The sequence below is a fragment of the Lathyrus oleraceus genome, chromosome 6 (assembly GCF_024323335.1).
Source record: "Lathyrus oleraceus cultivar Zhongwan6 chromosome 6, CAAS_Psat_ZW6_1.0, whole genome shotgun sequence".
Lineage (NCBI taxonomy): Eukaryota > Viridiplantae > Streptophyta > Magnoliopsida > Fabales > Fabaceae > Lathyrus > Lathyrus oleraceus.
The window spans coordinates 5,952,670-5,972,628 of record NC_066584.1 but is presented as its reverse complement, the minus strand read 5'-3'; the positions used below and the strand labels follow the sequence as shown (position 1 = coordinate 5,972,628).

At 33.1% G+C, this 19,959-nt stretch overlaps 2 protein-coding genes across 2 annotated transcripts; one reads left to right on the top strand and one right to left on the bottom strand.

Moving 5' to 3' along the window:
* Positions 1–242: 242 nt before the first annotated feature.
* LOC127096685 (proton pump-interactor 1) lies at positions 243–1,033 on the top strand. Its single transcript, XM_051035238.1, has one exon. It carries the CDS (start codon positions 493–495, stop codon positions 838–840), a length of 348 nt encoding a protein of 115 aa, XP_050891195.1. The 5' UTR covers positions 243–492; the 3' UTR covers positions 841–1,033.
* A 2,597-nt stretch (positions 1,034–3,630) lies between these two features.
* LOC127096684 (S-adenosyl-L-methionine-dependent tRNA 4-demethylwyosine synthase) lies at positions 3,631–9,293 on the bottom strand. The gene is made up of 8 exons (XM_051035237.1): positions 8,272–9,293; positions 7,895–8,010; positions 7,182–7,357; positions 5,010–5,200; positions 4,841–4,927; positions 4,413–4,570; positions 4,102–4,312; positions 3,631–4,021 (listed from the first exon to the last, which is right to left on the bottom strand). Exons 1-8 carry the CDS (start codon positions 9,112–9,114, stop codon positions 3,869–3,871), a joined length of 1,935 nt encoding a protein of 644 aa, XP_050891194.1. The 5' UTR covers positions 9,115–9,293; the 3' UTR covers positions 3,631–3,868.
* Positions 9,294–19,959: the final 10,666 nt, after the last annotated feature.

The window sequence follows — 19,959 nt, the reverse complement described above, 5'->3', positions numbered from 1 at the left end:
TCTATATAATACTAATTATAAAAAAATTATCTTGCAATATTGATTTTCTGTTGGTTGAGTTAAGACTCCGGACATAAAAAAATTATTTTTAGAAAATAAGAAAAAAAATACATTTAAATTTTTTAAAAAATTATTATTATTATTTTATGATTTAAAAATATTTTCCATTATATTCAATTATTTTAGTATTTCAAATACGTGTAAATATAGTGTGGTACTAGTATATTATATGGTGTTGTCGACGGGCTTCACAAGAGTGTTTGCTTTTAGACATTTTTTTAGGACTAGAGTTTCCAAAATCTTGATTCTGGTCAAAGATATTGGTCTGCCTTTAATTCTAAACCTTATATATATTATATTTAAATATACATGAGAGAGAGTGTGTGTGTGTTTTTGTCTTAGAAAGAGATTCATAAGTTTTCTTCTCACTCTTTTATCAAAGATTTGATTCTATAAGGTTTGTGAAATATATTTTCTAGATAGAGAGATTGAATGAAAGAAGGGTTTATGGGTAAGAAACCTCAGAAAACAAAGGAAGTTTGGGCAGCAATAGCTGAAGCGTCAACAACAATAGATGATGAACAGCAACAACAACAACAACCTCAAACTAGTCGAAAAAGAGGTAGACCTCGTAAGATTGTTGTGAAAATGGAAAGTTCGGAGGAAGTTAAAGAAGAAGAAGACAAGAATGAAGAAACAAAAGGTTCATCAGAAACAGAAACAGAAACAGAAACATGCATGGTTAGAAAAGAAGAAGAGATTGAAGTTCCGAAAGGTGTGGTTTCTTATAGAAGCAGCAGAGCTAGGCGTAAAAGCAAACCTACAAAGAGTAGTCACTAAATTTATTTATGCTTTTTTTTCTTCCATCAACAAATTATTGGTTACTTCATTTCTCAATCTTTTAGAGGGATTTATATTTAAACTCATTGTTATTATTATTATTATTATTGCTATTAGTTTCAAAAGAAACTCTTTCACTTCATGTTGTTTAGTTTAATTTTGTGCTTATAATAATTAATTGTTTTTAATCTAATCCTTATTGCATAAATCATGTTTATTGTTGTGATTTGTGAATCTATGAGTTTAATTTAATAATTGATTGATTGAAAGTGTATTTGGAAGGATTGAACTTATACTATTACTATTAGCTTTGTAAGTTGTGTGCACTATTAGTGATTGAATCCTTCTGCTTAGAGATATACATATCTAATTATTACTATTATTATGAATATTAATATTATTAGATGAATGAGAGAAGTATAGTGAAAAAATGGAAGAAGAAAACAACAAAATAACATAGTGAGAGCGTGAGATTTGGGTTCATTCGGTTCTCACTTAATAGAGAATGAGTGGGTAGAATTTTTTAATTTCACTGATTCTTTTTATTTAGCTTTAAAAAATAGATTTTTTTTTATATTTGAAAAATTGAAGTTTTTTAAATTTGTTTATTATAAATTAAATTTAAGTTTTTTTAAAATATTTTGTATGTAAAACTATTTTAAATAGTTTTAAATTTAAATATTTTTTTAAAATATTAATACCTAAAAAAGTTATAGTTAAAAGATGAAATATCTAAGATAATGTTTTAAAAATAACCATTAAAAAACAATTTTTATTTGAGGCATTTTTAAAAAAATATATTCATAATATTTTTTAAAGAAAAATATATAACACATAATTTAATTAAATGAAATAAATGAGACCAATATTTAATCATAAGACAAACAATTCTACATTTTTATAATAAATTACAAACTCGGTATGAACTCAGGTGCATTGATGTCTTGTATGATACTAGTAACACAACTAAAAAAATATATTACAATTATTTTTAAGGTCATAAGACACTCTTTAAGAATTCTAAATTAAAAAAAATATTATATTAAATACAAATCTTTTAAATAAATAAATAAATAAATAAATATATATATATATATATATATATATATATATATATATATATATATATATATATATTTATATTTATATATATATATTTATATTTATATATATATATATATATATATATATATATATATATATATATATATATTTTATAAAAAAAATCAATTATTTTTAATTTTTAATGCATTGAACATAAATATTTCAAACAAAACATATAGTTGTAAACTCGTGCCTCTCGAACCATTTCCCTTATTTTTAAAATTGTTTCAATGCCTTTGTACACTCTTAATACATACTACCATTATATTATATTTATAAAGTTCATTCAATAACTAATGCATCTACTTTATATTTTGTCGAGATATATTACTTATTCAATAAATAAAAATAATAATAACTTTTTTCTTAAAAAATAGGGCCAGAGGGAAGTAATAAATAAAGAAAAATTAAAAGCGGTAAAACTAGATATTAGAAGTTAAGATTTTTTCACATTTAAAAGGCTTCACCTCCTGCCGTATTTGAAAATGAATTTTGATAACATTGTTTTCCATTTTTCGGTAGAAGATAGACATATAAAGGTGAAATACTAACAATATAGTATATCTTATTTTAGGTTCTTTTTTTATAATTTAACAAATTGTTTAATTTCAATGTGTATACAAGCTTTCATATTAGCAATATGAATGTGTTGTAAGTGCTATCCACAGTTTTGTTATATTAGCAATATGAATGTGTTGTAAGTGCTATCCACAGTTTTGTTATATTAGCAATATCAACAGCGCCATACAACTTGTGAACTAGTTTCCTTATTACCTTTTATCTATCTTGTTTATTTGTAAGTGTTTAGTGGTGGCCTAGTGAAGCTTGCGTAACATAAAAATGGTGCTCCTAAGGGAAATATTATATTTCCTATTTCCTCCACGGAGGCTCCTTCTGTCGTCTTATATATTGTTTTTTTCCTGTCATTTGGGTACCAAATGAATCAACTACTGCTCGGTTCTAGTGTTCCACCCAAAAATAAAGACATGTCATTGGTTAAATACATCCATGGAAAATGGGTTCAATTGATAGGGACTACTAAGAATAATTGCCACAACATAGTGCTGCTGCGAGAAACCATGTTTAAGGAAAAAGGGTATTCGGGCTTCTAAGTCTAACACTTGTACAAAGGGTACGATCAATAATAATCCTACCTAGATCAAGTTCAATGCATATGCAGAGTGGGTGATGCAGCATGGAGAAAAAAACACATTAGGTATCATTATTTTGACTTTAATTATATATATATTCAAGGTTCAACTTAACATAAAAGTATACAAATGACATCAATTTAGTCACTTTCCAATAAATAAGAAATAACATCAATTTAATAGTTGGAATTTTGAATGTCATGGATTTTGTATAATAGTATGTTTTGATATCACATTATACTGAAAGATTAAGGGATTAGGTTGATGTCAATTTGATACTAACACCTTTAAAGGACTAAAATAAATATTTAATCTTTAACCAACAGATGATGAAGCTGTGGAGACTTTGGTAAAGTCAATCAAAATCAATAACTACCCAAGGTTTTTAAATGATAAATAAAATAAGAAAAACGGAGTGAGTGCAAATATTGTCCTCAGATTTATAAATTTTTTATTTGTTTGCATTAAGATTACAGCAAAGCCAACACTATGCCATGCTATCCATTATTATTCCAATCTCAATTCCAAAAACAAATAGATGGAAGACAAATCTCTATTAAAAGTTTAAAACAGCTAAACAAAATTCTCTCCTCAATTGCCTTGAATTGAGAAAACATTTAGACTTTTTAATACACTGGAATGGCTTAACCTATGTCTAAATCATTCTATTACAAAATTGTCCTACTGAAATATGTTTTATAACCTATTGAGTTACACACTGGAAGAAAGATAAAAGGGGAAATGGGTGCTGGCTGCTCATCGCTCCTAAACTTTTAACCTGATTCTTTGCGGGTCGACTTGTGATGTCTCTCTTTCCTATATCTCAATTGTGCTGGATCAAACCCGCCTTCCTCAGCTCCATAGACGGCCCAGGATGGTGTGGCAGCCATATAATCTTTGCTATCAAAAGTACTTCCAGAAGCCACCTGATTTAAATTGATGATAAATTTCATAAACAAAACAATAATCCAAATTCAATCCAAAATAATAGGACGGAAATACACACCAGATCATGAAATTTCTCATAGTCTATCCATGTATACCACTGGCCATCAATTTTGAACTTCTTAGTTTTTGCTAAGAGGACGCAGCACGAGTGAACATGCTCACATGCAACTTCATACTCCCCTTGGCTTTTCAGAGCCAGAGCCTCTGAGAAAGCTCTCACGTCGGCATGCCAAGGGACATTCTCCATTGTCAATTTTGATGTAGCAGTCCTGTTTAGAGTTCATTATCATTCAAAGATGGTTCTCAGACAAAAGAATTTAGCTGGACTAAGGGGGGGTAGTGATAAATAGAGAAGAGGAGGAGCCTTACGAGCCACAATATGTAACACCCTTGATCTCAATGAAGTCGGGTTCTCCTAAGCTAAAGAGATTATAGTAAGCATCAACTTCTTCAGCATTCCATCCTTTCACAAGGGTCAGGCGGTACACAGTACGCTGATGTTTTTCTTTAAGAGAAGTCAAGGAATCCTGCCACATAGTTATCAAAATACAAGGTGGGTATCATTAAACATTCAAATAAAATCCTGGAGAAATTAAATGCTATGTTAGCAGTCACCCCTGCTTGAGATAGCAATCATGCAGTAAAAAGAGCCCATGATATATTAACTCTAAGACATCAAAAAAAGGTATTTCTGCTAAGTTGCTCCTTGGAGTAGTTACAATTCCTGCATCATGAATTCATGATGTAAATTTAATTCTACTTTTCTAAATTTCCACTGAGAATGAAAAGATACTCACAATAAATCTTTCCCAAAAATCTCCAAAGAGCGGTCTATCGATTGCCTTAAGAGAGTCCTTTGTTCCAGCATCAACACTGACATATAACTGCAAACAGAAAACAAGAATAGTAAGTTTGGCTTGCTTATCCAACATGTTTTCAATTATGAAACTCTGAAAACCCCAAGACCTGGGTGATAGGCCTCAACGCCTTAATTTTCTCTGGAAATTGTGCATTTGTAACTAGAAAAGTGGAAATTCTCCTTTTGTGCAACTCATCCACAAGTGCATTTATCTCTGGATACATAATAGGTTCACCAACAAGAGATAATGCACAATGCCGTGGTGTGAAGCCTTCATTTAATCGCTCCAACGTGACTCCTACAGAAAGAGTTAAATTAGTCAATTTTGAAACTAATTGCATACACAAGGGTGGGTGATTCTGTAACTAATCCTCACAGTATCAGTCAAAATGGATACATGATAGGGAAATCAATAGTTCAACATTGCAGTATGGAAATCAATAGTTCAAAATAGGTCATGCCATCACACAAATTCAAAGGCATTAGGAAGTGCCGTGTACATTGAAGACAGTGGTCATATAACAATGACAAATTATTTAAAGATTCTGGATCGCTAAGTTTTCTTAATGATATGCTAAGCTTGAGAATCTATGTTCAGTACTGTGTGCATAGTGACAGGCCATGCCAGGCACCAGATAAGACCAGACCACATTTCAGCACGTCAGAGTTGGGTTCATTCACCTGGTTGGCCTGTTGGATTCATTTCAAACTTGAAAAGATGGACTTGATGGCATTTTTTAGTTCGTGAATTCATTTATGCAGGGAGCTATGTAGATGTGACTTGATATAACAATGCCCACCTTTGCAAAAGGCTGGCTCCATTTGGGATATTAGATGCATCTATGTTGTAGAGGGGCTACAACAATTGAGATGTTTTTTGGATTTCAAAAAACATTAAACCACTTGCATTTTAAGCATGTGGTGGTGAAAATAACCAGTATTTTATAGACTCAATGAATTATCCTCATATTCATGATTCTACAAGAATATATACCAGTCTATACAAGTCTACTCAAGTAACGAAGAAAATGTAAATATTTAGGGATTAAATGTATATATTTAGGAATAGAGGTAGTAGAGAACAAAATCAAATAAAGGTTACACAGAAATCTCATGCTAGAACAAAAATCAAATAAGAAAATATTGAAGTGAAAGAATTCACTCTCCCTTCTTTTTCTCTCAAACTCCTCCACTCAAACATATCCCTTAGTGCATGATGTGGTGGTGACTAAACTGTGTGCATGTTATGATTGAGAGCAACTCTAGCTAATTCACTATTAAACAGTGTTGTTCAATTTCGACCATGGTGGATGACGGGATTTCAACACATAGGCTTAGAAAAGTGGCAGTGTTGTTGTTGTTGAATTTCGACCATGGCAGATGCAAGGATTTCAATACAGGCATAGAAAGGCGACAATGTGACAGTTTTTGCATTGCGGACACCGTGAAGGACGTGGCGGCAGGAAAAGCATAATTTCTTTCATAAATTACAGGGGAAATGTTAGGGTTGACCCAACCCCAGGCCCAGAATGGGTTAAAATAATAATAAGACCTAAAAATTGGATAATTTACCAGTTTACCCTCTCTTTAACACGCTTCTCCTTTTACTCTCTACCTGTTGTCTTCTTCCAATGCATACGACCACCACCCTACTGTGTGCGACAACCATGGCACCACCAATTGCAAAGACCACCAAGCTCTCTATTCACTACTAAGATGCCCCAAGCTCTCTCTTCTCTACTGAGAAGCACCAAGCTCTCTATTCACTACTAAGATGCCCCAAGCTCTCTCTTCTCTACTGAGAAGCACCTAGCTGTCTCTTCTCTCTGTTTTCTAGTTTTCTTATTCTATTAAATATTTTGCTTCTTTCTCTTGTATTTATTTGGTTATTTCTATTCTTCATTTTCTGATCTATTTTTTTCTTTGATATTTCATTATTTATTTGCTTTGTTTAAACTTCTTTTTTTCTGTTTTTTAAATTATATTAAATCTGTTTTTAATTGTTCATTTTAGACACTCAGTTTTAAATTAACTTAATTTGGTTTTTATTTCTGATTAATAAATTAGTGTTTTGTTTATTTCTGCTGCTTTTGTGTGTGTGTTTTTTATATATATGTAATCTGCCACTTGCTATATGTTTATGGCAGAGTTTTGGCTCACTTCCATAAACCGCCATCCACCATCGATAACACTGCTACTAACCTATGTAAGTCCATCAACCTGTCAATGAATGGAGTCATAGTTTTGAAATGATAAAAGCATAGAAAACACAAATTTACCAGGAACTCCTTTCATTTGTTTAATCATATTTGTATGCTGCTCTATTGCGGAATTTACGATCTCTAATGGATCGTCCATCTCCCACTGCCAACTTTTTGCTACTGGATTTGTGTGATGCCTCCAGCAGAAAACACATTTATTTGCACATGCCAAGCTAGGGGTTGCCTCCATGCACCTGTTTCACTCATACAAATGTTGAAACAATGAATATGACAGCTGAAGTATGATTGCCGATATATAAATAGAAGAGTAATCCGCAATTTAACAGGCACAAATAAATTGCGGTCAAATCAAAACCCGTGATCAGGATCAAAAGCTAACATAATGTGTAAAGGAAAGTATAATTCCAAAACAATTATCTTCTGAAGCCATGTCAAATACTAGCTCAAAGTTACTTTCAAATAGAGATACACCATGTTTCTTTTCTCTTCCTGATTACTCTACAAACTTCTTTTTATTCAAATTAAGTTCAATCCACCAACAATCTAAAAGTATCACACCATCTATGAATCGTATATCCACAAACTAACAAGGTCTATTTTAAATTAAGATTCAGATTTCAGTTGCCATAAGTAAGGAAATGAATTACATGATGACCCACGATAATAGAGTTATCATCTAGCACGACACATGAACAAAGCTCAGACCACCAAAACAAAATCCTAACCAAACGCAAACTTAAGAAAGTGACTCGAACCCAGGTAACCATTACCTGTGACTCTCAATTCCATAAAATGAATGCTTGTAGCAACCACCTCGACCTCGAAGTTGTGACTTGGTCCATCTACAAATCTTGACACCACTATGCGAACCAATAATCTTATATCCCTGCAAACTCATAATATTTTTACAGAATCATATTCATATCTTATCTAACCAAATTCAATTGAGAATAGTAAATAAGCTTAAACCCTAAACCTTAAATCATATCTTATATCCTGCAAACTCATAATATTTTTACAGTCATATTCATATCTTATCTAACAAAATTCAACTGAGAACAATATGTAAGCCAAAACTAAGACACTAACTATGCAATTTAAAAAAACTGGAATCCAAGGCATATATGAATTACAGAAAGTACAATACCTGCTTCACCAAATTTGCTCTAATCACAGGAGTCACCATTTGTTTCTTGCCATTCAACTTCCCATTAGTCTCCTTCACTGTTGCGACCGACTTCCTCGAAGGAGCTTTACCAGCAATGTCTTCAAGATCAACAATCTCCGACTCCGCCTCTTCCTCCTCATCAGATTCCTCTTCATCAGAACTCAAAACACCACATTCCGCATCCCCGTTCTCCAAATCACCACGAACAACATCACTGTCCCCTTTCAACAACCCAACCACCTTCCCACACCACTGATCAAAAACCCCATCCAAGTCACCACCATCAACATCCCCTTCCCACAACGGAATCAACTCAGCAGCCCCCAGTGCTTTCAACCGTTTACCGAGATCCTTACCAACGGCATTGAAATTTTCCCCGTAAGCTCCGCTACCTACACCAAAAACCGCAAACCTACACCTCGAGAGCAGCAAAGAACCAACTCTAAAGTCTTCGGAACTCTCAGCGAGCCAATCCGCGAAGAATCTATAAGCAGGCGATGGTTTTCCGTCTTCCCAGGTGGAAGCAACGATGAGAATGAGCGCTTCTTTGGGAAGATCTTCCGGCTCGTAGTTTCTTCCATCGATAAGGTCAACTGCGACGTCGTTTAGAGCGAGAAAACGATGGAGACGGTTAGCGAGGGATTTGGAAGTGCCGGTTTCGGAAAGGAAGAGGATCTTAGGGTTAGGGTTAGGGTTAGGGTTTAGAGAGAGTGTTGTTAACTTGAGGTTTCTTAAGCGGCGAGATTTGTAGAAGCAATAAAAGGTTGTGGCGGATAAGAGAGCGAGGAGTGTGAGACGAGCGTGGACTGAAGACAACGACATGGTGGTGGTGATGAATCAGAAATGGTGAAGCGGTGAAGGGTGCGTCATGCGTGTGTGGTGGTTGCGAACGCCGTGGGAACGAGAGTTTTAAATTTGCAAGAGCTGGTTCGCATTCATGAACTTGATCACCATGTAACACGCCGTAGTAATTCTTTTTTTCTTAATCTTTTCTTATTGTAACAAATGTATAAAAGTACTACCTCTAACTCACAATAAATGTCTTAAGTGACCAAGATGTAATTCTTAAAAAAATTAGTAATTTTAATAATAAAATTAGCATTATTTATTAAAATATCTATATTAATTATAATTAATAAAATAATTTTAAAAAGTAAAAGTTAATAAATAATGATATAATAGTAAAAAATAATAATAATAAATATTGTATTTGTATTGTAAAAAGATATTTATTTTGAGACAGAAAATGAGATAATTTTTTTATTTAAAAACTTTAAATTAAAATATTTTTACATTATTATTCAATTTGTCTCATTAAATGGATTTTTTTTTAAATAATCATAATTTTTAATTTAACTTTTAAAATAATCAATTTTTCAAAAAAAATACTGAAATAACCACATTTTCAAATAGATGCGTCAGATGAACTGATGCATCCATTTGATAGGAAGAGGAGGCGTCAGCGTCATTGGGGCATGCCTTAAAGGCAATGTATGGAGGCGCCAAGGTTGTTGGCGCATGCATTGGTTGCATGTGTTTGCGCCCATGCTTCTGGCGCATGCATGTAATCACAGTAGCGGAGCCAGATAAAAAAAATTGGGATGACCGCTAACGTAAAATAAAGATTATAAATAAAATGTAAATAGTATTTTAAATAAAACATTGAAGTTAAAATAAATACAAAGTTAATTACTAAAAATTTAAATTACATGACTTAAAACTACCTTAAAGTAATGCTTTACGCGTTCCGAGTGACTTGAAATCGTCAATAATTGACTCCGAACTAATGTTTGCACTAATCTCCCTTTAAATATATACTGTCATGCTATCTCTAAGAAACCCATCATCCATCTTGTTTCTCAACTTAGTCTTAATAATTTTCATTGCTGAAAAAGACCTCTCAGTTGTGGCCGTAGAAACGGGAAGAGTCATGATAAGACGAAGTAGTCTATCAATCAAGAAGTAAGTTTCAGCCTGTCCAGATGCAACCAAACATGAACATAGTTCTTGAATAGTTGATAAATTATTCAAGTTTTTATGCTTGACGAGCAACAAATAGAAAATGTTGGAGTTGAAATTGCAAATTATTCTTCTCTTGATCACTAAAATCCATAAGATAATATTTTTCAACTAAAGAACAAATAGTATCAATGCTAAAAGCTTTATATCCATCCTTAGGAGATAAAGAACAAGAAAGAGTTAACAAATCCATTGTCTGCTCACTGAATCTGCTATTCAATTCTTGTAACTGTTTGCCAATGGTAGTGAAAAAGATTTTAACTTTAAAGTAATGTTGAATTGTGATTTGATTCTCTTCAAGACGGGAGCGTCCAAATCTTGTTGTTGAATGAACATCATTAAGATCAGGAATCTCAATACCATGCTTTTCACAAAAAGATACCACTTTGATTTGCACCTTTACTAGTACCAACTTGATTTGCACCTTTACCAATTACAATCTCATCAATCTCTAACAAATAAGCAATTTCTTCTAATTGGGCAGCTTGTAACTCATCATGACGCTTTGTAGAAGAACAAACAACATTCACAACAAAGATCAGCTTCTCAAAAAATTTATGAACAGGTTTGACTTCTCTTGATGATGTAACTAATGCAAGTTGCAATCGATGAGCAAAACAATGAACATAGTATGCATAAGGACAATCATTCATAAAGAGGGCTTGTAAACCATTCAATTCTCCTCTCATATTGCTAGCATCATCATACCCTTGGCCACGAATGTTAGAAACATCAAGGTTATGTCGATAAAGTATATCACATATTGCTTCCTTAACAGTTAAAGATGCGGTGTCTTTAACATGTGCCACATCAAAAAATCTCTCTTGTATTAAACCAACTTTATCAACAAATCTTAATACAAGAGCCATTTGTTCCTTTTTTGACTCATCACGAGCTTCATCAACAACGATACAAAATTTGGAATCACCAATTTCCTCACGAATACTCTTTTTCATCCTACTAGAAAGAATTTGCAAGAGCTCTTTTTGAATTTGATGTGAAGTATACTTGCAATTTTGTGGAGCATTTTCCAACACAACTTTTGCAACTTCATCATTGTAGGATGCTAAAAGTTCCAATAACTCAAGAAAGTTACCTTGATTTCTTAATTTGCTACTTTCGTCGTGACCCCTAAAAGCACAAGCTTGTAGTGTTAACCAACGAACAGTGTCAATTGAAGTCTTGAGTCGTAACCGATTATTCATTCTTTGACTTGAACTTTGCACTTGAATAACATTTCTAATATGACCATCTTGATTCAACATGTCTTGACAAGCTTTCATTGCATTGTTGTGTGGTGAGCAAGGATCCTTCCCTATATGTTTAAGAAAGGAACAATGTTTTCCATTCCTAACTTTCTTCCAATTTCTAAAACCCATAGAAATAAAGACAAGTGATCCGGGACGTCCACTTAGTTTTTTGCTAAAAAGGTAACATGGTAAGCAATATGTGGCATCTTCAGATGGTGGATATTCTAACCATGATGGAAATATGATAAACCAAGTATGTTGAAACCTTCTCGGATGATCCTCATTACCGGACAAAGGATAGTTTTCTAAATGAATTTGATATGGACCCCATTTTAGATAAGTTCTTCGTATTGCATCCACTTGATTTGGTGGATATTGCCAAATCGGAGGACGCTTTCCAGGATCGCGTTCCAAAGAATTTTCAAAACCATGATGCTCTTCAATTGTTGGATTCTCAAGAACTGTTTCAGATTCGGATGTCGGGATTATAATTTCCTCATCTCTCTCTTCTCTTTCAATTTCACATGCTTTCCTTTTGAAAAAAGAATTAATTTTCCTATTATTCATCTTTACTCTTCCTATAATATCATATCAGATCCAAAAATCAATTTAGAGAACATCAAAATTAAAAGAGAAAAAAATTAATAAACTTAATTAATCAACTTTAATCTATTTTCAAATACCAGTAACTTCACTATTAGAAATTAGCAGCAACAATGATTAAATAAACTTTACTAAAGTGTATAACTATATTTATAAATTAGAGTGTTATGAATTGGCTTAATAAACCTCATATAGGTTATTTTAACACATCAAGAAAGAATAACCCTAAAAATCTCAAAAACACAAATCAAGCAATCACTTTAATTTGTTACTTTTTATAAAAGAAGAATGAATAAAGTTTTTTACCTGTTAGATGCCGATCACTTTAATCTGTTCCGAATCCGGTGCCGATAGCAAACCCATATGAGAAAGAAAGGAAAGGTATGAGTTTTTTACCTTATCTGTATTTTAACCTAACTTTGAATGAAAAAGAAAAAATAAAAAATAATTTTAATTTAAAATAAGGATGTTTTAGTAATTTAATATATATGAATTAAAAAAAAAAAAGTTAAGGGGTGGTCGTGGCCTTCCCACGTCCCCCCTCAGTTCCACCACTGTAATCACATGTGTGGTACTTCTTGCATGTGCTTGCGCTCATGCTTCTGGCGCATGCATGTAATCACATATATGGTACTTCTTCTATAGATTACATGCATTCACCAAAAGCATGGGCGCAAGCACATGCAACCAATGCATGCGCTAGCAGCCCTGGGGTCTCCATGCATTGCCTTTAAGGCATGCGTCAATGGTGTTGGCGCCTCCTCTTCCTATCAAATGGATGCGTCAGTTCATCTAGTGCATCTATTTGGAAAGGTGGTTATTTCAATAAATTTTTTGAAAAATTAATTATTTTAGAAATTACATTGAAAAATGTGGTTATTTAAAAAAAAGAATCACAAAGTGTGTCATATTTATATTTTTCTTTTTCAAACGAATTGTTCATTTACAATATCAATTTTATAATTATCTGTTTTTTTACTAACTTTCACTTTATCTAAATACTCTATTAACTATATTTAATAAGAGTATTATCGTAAATGATATTAATTTTATCATTAAAATCAATGCATCTAATCATTTTAGTAATAATCGCGTATTGCTCAAATATGATATTTTTATGAACAGATGAAGTATTATTTTCACTTTTTCCGTCTCGTAAAAAATGTTTTTTGAACCATCACAATTCTTAAGAAAATGATTAGATGTATTGGTTTTAATGATAAAACTAATTCAATTTATTAAAATATTTTATTAATTATAATTAATAGGGTAATTAAATAAAGTGAAAGTTAATAAATAATAAAAAAAATAATAAATATTACATTTGTAAATAAATAATTATTTTGAAATTTAAAAAATATGCAAATGACATTTTTATGAGAAGGAATGAGTATTTATTTTACTTTTATCCTTAAAGACTATAAGTTGTTAGTCAAAATCAATAGACGATGATCTTAAATATGATATAGTTAATATAAACAATCTTTTTAAGGTTTTTTGAGTTAAGAGGGGTTTTAGGAATATTAAAAGTAAAAGTAAATGAAGTTTAATAATTTGATTACATGCTTTTTAACTAAAAGTTTGGAATAATGAAATGTATTTTTAGAAATTTTAGTTTTTATGTGTTTTTTCACTAAACAAAAATATTGAAGAAACGGTTGGTCTTTGAAATTCTGTTAATAAGGGAACAAATATCGGATATGATGTTAGGAGAGTTTGTCGAATGTGATATATCAGTATAAAAGCAATGAATAATATTTTAACTTATATAAGATGATGAAGCAGAAAAGTGATAAAGAGAACACAAGAAATTGATAACTTAATTTTGTGAAATCACACCTACGTCTAGGGGGCACTCTACTCAAGAAAGGAAAATCACTATTTCGAATCAACTCCTATGAAGTTATATGTCTCTCCCTAATTCCAGTGACTTTCTATTTAGGTCTCCTCCCCCTAAATATGAGAACTCGCTCACTTTCTCCAACCACTAAACTCCGGTGATCAACCTCGATAACTAGTATGACGATTGTTGAATTTATAACTCAACTAAGACAAACTAACTATGTCCAGTTACTGAAACACTGTGGTGTACACAAAAATTCAACATTAATCCAGTTATGACATTAGCGTGGAATACAAGAAATATTTTATTCTCAAGTTCATAGAGTTAGTGTGTTGGAACAAAGCTTTACAACTAGCAAACCAAATTTTGTGCCTTAAGATATGAAATGAGATGTTAAAGTGGTGCACAAATAAAGATTTAAAAGATAAATCCTAACACTCGGAATCTTCAAAACATGCACACCTCAAAAGTGAGATTTGAGTCTCCTTAAATAGCAATGTCTTATGGGCTTTTCTCCTTTGAATTTCAAATTTGATTTTGTCCAGAAAATAAAAGATTATGTTGAAATTGATTTGCTTCATAAAAATCTCCAATAAAATATATTATTTGTTATTTATGCAAATTCAAATTTAAATTTTCAATTTAAATCTGATTTGATCTTTAACAATTGTCAAACAAATCACACAAACGTGTTGCATTAAAATAACAACAAATTTGATTGAATCTTAACCAGATTTTTGCTCCAAAAACGCAACAACATTGGCCTGGTCAACTAGGGTCAGATATTGCACACATGTTAGAACATCGTGTTGCACATGTGCCCCTTCTTTACTACAGTTGTACTAACATATGTTTCCTAACAAAGATCAGATATTTCAGCATACTCTTCTTTACTACAACTGCACTTAACATATGTATGTTGACATAAACCAGATGTTGTAGCACACATGTTAGAATATTGTGTTCCACATGTTACACTAGAACATCGAAAATAACTCCTTTCATATAAATATTCTTTGTAGAGTAAATTTTGGACCAAAACTTCCTTCGGGGTACATTCAATCAAATCTTCTTTGACTGAAACAAATTCAAATCTTTTCCAATTGATTTTGGATTGACATCACATACTTCTTACCAAAAGCAAACATTTGCATCTTGAAGAAGTCAACATCATACCACTTCTGAAGGACATCTGAAGATAGTCTGAACTCAAACCTTATGCTTATTGATTAACTAGTTATCTCAAGCATTTTAGTTGCATCTTAGAACCTTTTGCTTAACTGGTTCTGTCAAGCACTTTAGCTAAACAACTCTTGCTTAACTGGTTATGTCAAGCACTTTAGTTAAACAACTCTTCTTAGTAGCAAACTCAGATACTGGAACATCTTGTTCCACATGTTGCCTAAAGTACATCTTGTACATATGTTGTTTTGCCTAATGCAGCCAACCAGAAGGACCTACAATCTCCCTATTTGGAAAGTTTTGGCTAAAACAACTATAAGTTTTATTTTGAAATTTTTGTGACTGTAACCGTATACGGGTTTTGGTTAACCGGTTACAGCTGCAGTGTTTTCCATAAATGTTGATTTTCCATCTCCAACTATTTTTGTCGTAACTTGAGTTTCGTGACTCGGATTGAGGCACAATTTGAAGCTTTAGAAAGCTAATGTGTAGAGCTATCACACTGTGGTTCTTGGTGAATTGTTTGAATTATAATTATGCACCTAATATGGAAATGTTTGTGCTAACTTGTGTGATCGGTTAGCGAATTGTTATAGTTATATGATGATGTGTTGTTGTTTTGGTGAAGTAACATGAATAAATGCCTATGAAGTTACATTTGTTGAGTTACTGATGTTGGTTATTGTTTATTGATGTTGTAAAATTGATTAATTATTGCACATGATGAATGAAGTCATGCATAAATGGTGAGATGTGCTTGGTGATTCATTTGGTGAAAATGCATACTGTTAAGAGTCATGCATCATAGTGTATGGACTTAGGTCCAATTTTGATGTGTTCTGGTCTAATGGTGGGGATCGAGAGCGAGTAGTTGATCTCAGGTTGGGATCGATGAAGTGTTACTTATGGTGATGGTAATAATTTAATGTGCTTTGGTGATATGGTGGGGATCGGGAGCGAGATGAACCTGGGTGTTCATGAATGGTACCGCATGCATAATGAGTCTGTTGTGGAGTATATTGCACACGTGTTTTCATATGTAGTTAATATTTAATGATGTTGTGGATTGATTAACAATATATACATGTTGTCATAATTGGGTGTGAGAATACATTATTGTCGATTGTGTAATGAATGTGTGCTTATTATGTGTTCTCTACCTTAACATTATTTACACTGTTTATATTGGTTTGTTGTTTCTCACTTTCTTTGATTTTATGTTGTCCATCCTTTGCATCTTGCAGATACTCAGGGGTATAGTTTGTTGTAGTAAGTGGGAGTTAGCTCCCAGAGTTACTTTGTTAGTTTCATCGTTGTTTAGAAGTCTTGTTCTGATCCTATAACATCGAGGTTGGGAACGTTTGTTTGCTTATTATATTTTGTTGGAGTTTAATCATTTTTATTTGTTTTACGTTGAAGTCGTTAAAGAATGGAGTATGATAACTCTTTATTTTGAAAACCATTTATCATAATTTGAAGATTAAGACTAAGAGTCTAAGTTATGTTGTTTTATTTAATTGAAATAATATTGAATACTGCCACAATGATGCCCTAAGTGAAGGTGAGCGTGCGATGATAGGTGTTTTATGACGTTGATACTGTCAGTTGCATGTTTGTTAAATGTTTGATTTGTTAAATGTTTTGTCGTTGATGACATCTTAGATTGTCGTGTAAAGCTTAATATAAGTATCGAGGCTTAGGGTGTCACATTCAGAGTCACTACTAGAGTCTTTTAAGTCTTCATTAGGAACATCAGCCCCTTGATCAAAGTGATCAGTTTCCGGCCTCATCCCTGCTCCACCTAATCTAAGCTTCACAACAACCTGGGTTGATCCCTTCACTGAACCTTCTTTAATTTTCTCCTTTGAATTTGTATTCTCCTATGAATCCTTTGCGTCTACCATCCTGTCATCGTTTAATATCACATCCCTGCTTATGATACACTTCTTAAGGTCGTTGGACCATATTTTGTATCCATTCACTTGTCTGGATATCCAAGAAATATCCCCTCCTTAGCACAAGGTTCCAACCTACCTTTGTTAATATGGTAGTAAGGCGGACACCCGAATATACTAATATTATTATAGTTGTCTGACTTCTCATTCCACCTCTCTTGAGGTGTCTTGCATTTGATTATTGCGGACGAGTTTTTGTTAATGAGATAGCATGTAATGTGAAATGCCTCAGGCGATAACTTTTTGTAAATATTGGCATTTGAGAGCATACAACATTCCCTCTCCAATGAAATTCAATTCATCCATTATGCCAGTCTGTTCTATTGTGGTGTTCCCCTGACCATCATGTTTCTCCCAATATCGTGCTCTATGCAGTACTTATTGTAGCGGTAAATTCATGATCGTCAAGCTATGGATAAGCTAGACATCAAATAACAAGAGTCTCCACCGCGCTTTTATTGTTTCCAAGGGAAAAGGGAAAAAAGTACGAACAAAACCCAAAAGTAAGAAGTTTTCAAATCAAAACTAATAAAATGTCAGAGATTGTAGGTAAGGGGGTTGGTTACACAGAGGGAATGTGTTAGCACCCAAAGTGTCCTAGGTACTCCTAGGGAGCCCTTTTTGTGTGCATGTGTATTTGGTACAAAAATGATGTTTACAAACAAATAGAATGGAGGGATGAGAAAAGAATTCATTAATTATATTTTTGTGTTTGACAAGATCTTCAGACTTGTGCCTACGTACCAACATAAAAATGAGGGATCAAAACCTCGTAGTTCGTGATACAAATTTCAAAGTGGATGCATTGTTTTTAACAAAATTTAGGTTTGAAAGGCACAAAGGCCTAAAAATGGTTTGAATGAGTTAGTTCTTTTTGGCTTTTTGAAAGTTTAAGTCAAGTATGAAGGTGAGAAAAACAAGAAAGGGGGGGGTTGAATTGTTTGGAAAAATAAACGCTTTTTCAAAATGAAAAACACACAATGATTTTATACTGGTTCGCTTATAACACAAAGCTACTCCAGTCCACCCGGCCAAGGTGATTTCGCCTTCAACAAGGACTTAATCCACTAATCTTGAAAGATTACAAACAACGTCTAAGAGAAAAATCTCTTAGTCCTCTCAAGTATACAGACTACACAGAGTCACTTGAGAAAATCAACAAACAAATAAATGAAAGATTAATGTAATCTAGAATGCTTCTAAGAAAGCAGATATTACAATAGTAAGAACAAGAGTTTTTCACGTAATAAGCAAAAGCTTCGTGAAGATCTTAGAGAGCAAGAGTGTTTTTCTTGAGTGTTGATGTTTCAGTATAATTTTGGCTTGTTGGCTAATACTTGTGTGTAGTGTACTGAATGTTGATTTGCAATCCTTTATATAGATCAATGAGGTAGTAGTTGAAACTGATGAGTAATAAGATGAATTTACGCCATAACATAAACAGCTTCTGCAGGATAACTTTTTCTCCTTGAAATGACTACTTACCACATATAGTATCTTCTTTATTGAAATTGGAGATTAACGTCTCTATCTGTTTTAGGAAATCCATTTGCAAATCTTTTCTTGACTTAAACGTTACTCTTTCATGATTAGTAATTCCATGCTCAGAGTATTTGTGTTTCTGGAGAAACTTGGAATCTTGCTTCTGATGTTGATCTCTTGTGAGTTCAGATAGTTTCTTCAGATAGTGCTGATAACTTCTGGAGCTTAGAGATAGCATTGTTCAGAGTCAGAACTTCTAGAGCTTACTTCTTGTTCAGATGCTTCTGATACTTTGCTGTTTTGCTCAGAGTTAGACTTTCTTGAACGTGTCTCCACTTCAGATGCTTCTGATCATTTGATAATTTGTATCTGATCTGGTTTTGTATCTGATGACATCATCAGATTTCTTCCTTCTTTCTTTAGAATCCTGCACACTTAGAAACTTTTCGTTAGGGTGCCATTTTTGGTTTCATCCTTTGTTATCATCAAAATCAAGGAATCTGTTGTAGAACAATTTTTGTTCTTACAATCTCCCCCTTTTTGATGATGACAAAACAATCTTAATTAGCAGATGAAACATATAAAATATCAGATCAGATAGACAGAAGCTCCCCCTGAGATAGTGCTAGGGAGTTCAGAAGTTCTTACCAGAGCTTCTAAGTAAAGAGGTTTCTTGATATCTTCTGCAGTTGCTTAAGTCCAGGTTAGATAAGTTTATTTTTAAGAAAAATATGTTTGCAGAATGCTTAAGGTATTTAGACAATATTTTCATCAGAGCTATTAATTACTTCTCCCCCTTTTTGTCAGAATCAAAAAGACATAGTAAAAAAAATAATTGAAGAGAAAAACATTGTATTAAAATAGAAGCACAAAGCCAAAAAGGAGCAAGAAAACATCAGATTCAGAGAAAATAAAAACAACAGGCAAGCAAAAAAATAAATCCTAAGTGCCTAAGGGTTCGGAGGCGGAGGCATTCTCTGAAGCAATATTGCAAGCATGCTCTGGATGTTGTCGTTGACAGTATCTTGCTTGTCCATTCTGGCCCGGAGTTCATTCTGATCTTGCTTGAGTTCTTTCAGAGTCTGAAGAACCATAGGGATCACAGAAGAGGACTCCCCCAGAGTCAGAGCCTGCTGAGCTTCAGCTTCAGCAGCAGCTTGTGCTTCTGCATCCGCCAGAGCCTTAGCTTCAGCTTCCTTTTCCCTTAGGATTTCAGCTTGACGAGCTTTTTCTTCTTCTTCCAGTCTTCTTGCTTCTTCTTCAGCTTCCTTTGCCAATCTCTCTTCCTCTAGCCTTCTAGCTTCAGCTTCTCTGGCTAATCTCTCTTGGAGTC